Source organism: Haliotis cracherodii, unplaced genomic scaffold (genome assembly GCF_022045235.1).
Source record: "Haliotis cracherodii isolate W230 unplaced genomic scaffold, xgHalCrac1.p SCAF_1, whole genome shotgun sequence".
Lineage (NCBI taxonomy): Eukaryota > Metazoa > Mollusca > Gastropoda > Lepetellida > Haliotidae > Haliotis > Haliotis cracherodii.
This window is the reverse complement of record NW_027266264.1, coordinates 77,330,336-77,335,783: the sequence shown is the minus strand read 5'-3', so window position 1 is coordinate 77,335,783 and position 5,448 is coordinate 77,330,336. Positions and strand designations below refer to the sequence as shown.

At 40.4% G+C, this 5,448-nt stretch overlaps 1 protein-coding gene across 2 annotated transcripts; it reads right to left on the bottom strand.

Moving 5' to 3' along the window:
- Nucleotides 1–2,392: 2,392 nt before the first annotated feature.
- LOC139469155 (TIR domain-containing adapter molecule 2-like) lies at nucleotides 2,393–5,228 on the bottom strand. 2 transcript variants are annotated; one of them, XM_071251291.1, is made up of 2 exons: nucleotides 5,157–5,228; nucleotides 2,393–3,070 (listed from the first exon to the last, which is right to left on the bottom strand). In XM_071251291.1, the coding sequence occupies exon 2, from the start codon at nucleotides 3,054–3,056 to the stop codon at nucleotides 2,523–2,525; it is 534 nt and encodes a 177-aa protein (XP_071107392.1). In that variant the 5' UTR covers nucleotides 3,057–3,070; nucleotides 5,157–5,228; the 3' UTR covers nucleotides 2,393–2,522. The 2 variants fall into 2 exon arrangements, with proteins under 2 accessions (XP_071107392.1, XP_071107401.1); XM_071251300.1 differs by having other exon boundaries at nucleotides 4,948–5,189.
- Nucleotides 5,229–5,448: the final 220 nt, after the last annotated feature.

The following is a 5,448-nucleotide window of genomic DNA, read 5'->3' as shown; positions in this document are numbered from 1 at the left end:
AATAATGGCGCAGTAGACTTGTGGTGCCCCAACCTTTCTTGTCTGCAATGTATCACACATATATGTATTTAACTGGTATACTGATTTTGCTGGTATAATTTGTCTACTGTCTGACACCCTGTGGTGAAACTGAACCTCAAACCTTAGGGACCAACCATTTGATAATCTGAGGGGACTGGGGTTTTATAAAAAAAACAAAAAACATATTGTTCTAGAACAGGCTTATAAAAAAATAATTATGCATTAGACTGTTGAAAAAATAAAAACTGTCAGCCACCAAAAAATTCATTGATGTAGGAAGTTTTTTAATAACAAAATATTAAGGCTCATAATATGATATACAAAATATCTGCTTTTGCAGATGCAGCTGGAAAAATATCTATTCTCCATAAAAATCCCAGGCACCACTGAGAATATCAATTGGTTGGTCACAAACAACAGAAATAGTGATAACATAAGAACAGTCTCTAAAAAAGCATGTTCCTGTGAAGATTCTGGGGTAGAATTGGTCTTCAGCAACCCATGATTGTCGTAAGAGGCGACTTACGGGATCAGGTAGTCAGACTCGCTGACTTGGTTGATGGATGTCATCGTATCCTAATTGTGTAGATCCATGCTCAGGATGTTAATCACTGGATTGTCTGGTCCAGACTCAATTATTTACAGATCACCGTCATAAAGCTGGAATATTGCTGAATGCAGCATTAAACAACAAAACAAAACAAAAAATCTAAAAAGCATGAAATTCCACTGCCCCTTAAGATACCTTCAACACAGACTAACTGAGACAGCATCCCTGGACACCATTTATGAAATCTGTTACCATATTCAACATAATAAGCGCGCTCAAAATTAGAAATAGGGGGCACTTATTAGAATATAATTTTGGTGGAAAAAAAAAAGAGAGTTGAAAGATCATAATTTTATAAGGTTTTTGCTGACAGCCTGAAATGTTTATATACGACAGATATATTTTTCCATAATTTAATTTCCCATAATTAAGGGGGCATATAACACACGAGTGCGTATCATAAGCGAATAAATAATACTTGTGTACATTGATCAATCAGAAGGGGTGCTAATTGGGATTGTTCACTAGCCAGTATATTAGCAAATATCAATGTGGGCGCTTTTTAAAGCAGGGCGTTTATTACCTCGAATACGGTATTTCCTAGCAACAAATCAGTTGAAGTCTTCAGACATCAGGAGTTCTAACCAACTAATCCACAGATAATTTCACAGACTATGCATTTGTTATTATGAAACATTCCTAGATTCAGTGTCAAAACTTTAAAGTTTGGTATACACTACAAACCTCCATCATCATGAAAACGTCCTACCGCTATGCGGTTTAGTCCCTTCTAACCAACGAATCACAGTCTAGTTCATGAGGAGGGACACCAAAGAGTGCTATGAGCCCTCAATAACATCACACAAGCAGCAACATTTCTCATGCAACATGGCACAGCAAGGTGGCCATCTTGTCCACACATTAATTCAATTTCAGGCAGGTGGGGTTCATACAAAGGTCATGCATGGAGTAGGCTTATTCAACTTCTGTGAGTTCCAAATGGCTTCACTTTTTATGTTGATCAAAATAGACAAACATATACTCCATATTGAAGCCACATGTCTTCAGGTCTAAATCCAACCCTGGTGTTGACAGTCCACAGTCTGCTATCATGATTTTTTTAGGATGAACAAAACCTTCCAAATGGCATGCTGGTTTTCTTAGGGGATTAGTCAGCAAAGAGCAGGAGTCACAGGAGACAATTCACAAATTTATTTACAAGAACAATTAACAATGAACAATATCTCAAATATAGCTGTGGATGCTGCAGAGAGTCGGTACAACCCTTTGGGCTGTGGGAGAGAGGTCTGCTTGGTTAGAGCGTCAAACCCCTTCTGCCTAACATTTTGCTTCTGTATGTACTTAACAAAACTTAGAACAATAAAAAGGAATATGATTGGTTGATACACGATGGGGTGTGCCTTATGGTTAATGAATGGCTAGACAGAGGGGAATACTAAATCCTGTTAATCCTGTTGGACTGGCACTAATCTTGTTGACATATTTACTGGTTGCTTGGAAAGAGATTATGGTATCACTATAGACGAGCTTGTATGGGGGCTAATCCTTAATGAGTCTAAATTGAAGTAATTGCTGATTGTTATTCTAATATAGGTGATGACAGATTTACTTAAATAAAATAGTTCAAGGCAATCTATAAGACTATCTCCCTCAGTGTTGTACCGACTCTCTGTGGCACCCTCTGTTATTTTCTAAGTATAAATTGTAAATTGTTCATTGTTAATTGTTCTTGTAAATAAAATTGTGAGTAGTCTCCTGTGACTCCGGCTCTTTGCTGACTAATTTCCCAAGAAAACCAGCACGCCATTTGGAAGGTCTTGTTCACCCAGAACAGTTCCATGATACTGCCATGAACACTCAAGCCTTGGTTCAGCAAGATCTGTCGAAATGTACAAGATGTCCCTCAACAGTCCACATACTACTGCTCTTGTCAGGTGTTGCAGATATGATTCAAACTTTTTTCCAACTTTCCCCAAAAGTATTCATTTTCTGCCTGGTAGGGGATTCCTTGAATAATTCTTAATGAAGCTGGCATGCGATTAAAGTCGATATCAACCAGTAGAGGCAGCAGTCGGTTTGTAATAGATGTATCCAACACAGAATTATGTAGCCCGGTATGCATGGCAAATGTCTGAAAGTTGCACTGGAAGAATGACTCGGACAAAAGCATGATATAGGCCTTGCAGTTACCAAGGGCAAAATCTAAATTCTGAATGACGGTAGACCCCGCCTTGCCATCACGGTCGTCCAGATAGCCCCTGAACCTCCCCTGTCTCTCCAACCTTTTGGTTATTTTGAATGCCTCTTCCCTGTCACTCTCTGAGTAAAACACAACAAAGTCATATATATCACTGGTAGATACATCTCCCCCGGCTTGTAGCCTGTTGTCCTCGGGGTCAACACTGGAGTCAACACTGAGGTCACCACTGAGGTCTCCACTGTAGTCACCTCTGGGGGTCGCCATATATCTGCAGGTTCCTGCAAGTACATAAATATCATGTCAGTGAAAGCCACGCACTCCTAGCGTTTCAGATCAGTTAATTTTCTTGGGCGGTGGGGTAGCCGAAAGTCTGGGTTCATTTCCCTATATGGATAAAATGAGTGAAGCCGATTTCTGGTGTCCCCCGCTGCGATATTGCTGGAAGATTGCTTAAAGCTGTGTAAAACCATACATACTCACCAACTCCTTGTATAGAATAAAACACGCCTCCAAGGTTTTTGTTGACAATGTAAAACTGTGAGCGAGGTACCGTATTCGACGTAATAAGCGCCCCGCTCTAATTAGCGCCCACGTCGATATTTGCTGATATATTGGCTGGTGAACAATCCAAATTAGCACCCTTTCCGACTGATCAATGTACACAAGACTTAGAGCTTGGACCTGTGTCTTCCTCAAGTTCAGCAATGGTAATACATCTATCTTAAAGGTATTTCTATCTTGTTGATTGAATCTTCATTGATGGAAGTTGAGGGACGTCCATACCTAGGGTCATCATCAAGGCTTGTTCTCCCAGCCTTAAACATAGCTGCCCAAACTTTAACAGTGGAATAGCTAGGCACTTATCCCCATACACTTGTGACATGCGGTCATGAATTTCTTGGGGAATACTTTTCTCAAAAGTAAAAAATTTGACGACTGCTCGGTCCTCTTTCTTTTCTATTTCTGTGTCCATTTATACCCCTAGCAAGTTCAAATGACTGTAACTTCTATACAAATGGCCTCAACAGACCAAATACACTTGCAATGATCTACTCAAACAATGTACTACATTGACTAGTTCACTTCAATATGTGGCATAGTAGAAAGTTAGTCAGACTCAGAACTATTCACCAGCCCTCGTAGTATCAAACAGGGTTCTACCTTCACTTAGAAAGTTGGGGGTACTGGGGACCCCCAAATGATTAATTTTAAGGGTCATTGCAGGCAATATGAGGGTCCTGTAAAGTCATGAAATGGTGTAGTGAACTGTACGTTTAGATAATTAATTTAGAGCCTGGAATGAATCAATGATAATGTGGACAGTGGTCAAGATTGATGGATGAAATAACAGACACCCATAACTGCTTTTGATGCACTGTAGGTACAATGAATATTATTATGCGTCCCTTTGGACACAGTATTTTTTTTTCTGCGTCCATTCACTACATTTGTGCGTCGCGTAAGAGTGAGTGAGTTTGGTTTAACGCCGCTTTTAACAGTATTCCAGTTATTTCACGGCGTGTCAGCTTAATGTGGGAGGAAAGCCTCGAAGCGATGCAGGTCTCAGAGCATCGCGTAAGACCCTGATCAAACAATAAATACATAAATAAATTAATTCCCCAATTAATTCAGATTAAATGTAAACAGTATAAAACTTTCCATTTTATTGTGTATCAAGTGACTAGTCATAACTTACAATCAATTAGATTGATCTTAGGGTAGTATTTAGCTGACCCTACCCCCACCCCCCCCACCCCCCATACACCAAACACCACAACCCCTCCTAACATGTAACATTTGTCCATGATACCCCCTCCTCTCCCCATCATAAATGACAGTAAATGGCAGTACCTATATAATGTTTAAATATATTACTTTTTTATTTTAGAAGTGTGTCAGTACTGTGTAATCATGTAATCGATAGTCATCCTGCATAATATTTACCACAGTAGTAGACAGTAGACAAGTCTGGATCACACAAACAGTACTAGTGGTCGAAGAACGAGCATTGACATTGTCACCATAGTACCGCGATGGGGTCCGAAAAACAAGACATGACCATCGATCACGTGATTGTGTTGTTGACTCTCGGTTATGTCGTTGGAGACACACACTGACCACCCAATTCTCGTTTCTTCACGCACTGGACACTCACCGTCAGGCCGTTGGATACATGTTCGGACCACGATGACCCCGATGACAGGAACCACTGAGCCGTGGTCAAGACACGGTCAAGACAACACGCAGTTGATGACACTACTGACAGTGATTATAACACTGACATTACTGTAAGGTATAGTATCATCTATATCTAGCTGATAAGGTGTGATACTACATTGTTGATCACAACTAAAATACATATACCTGTCTGCAACGGACCTCTTAGCTTAGTCTCCGGCGAGCCTGAGCATTCAGGGCATTGTGTACTTCCGTATTTGAGAGTTATCTCCCCTCCCTATAGACTTCCCATGCTCCTTCCCAGCGCGTGACACCTTCGTTACACTCTCGGTAGTATAAAGAGCTCCGCGAACGGACTATCGCTGTGAGGAGCTTGTAGACTTCCGCGCATTTGAATGCAGTTAACAGCGTACTTGAAGAAACATTTTTTAAGTTGGCAAAAAAACACATCAGATGACCATTTGGTAAAACTTCCGCC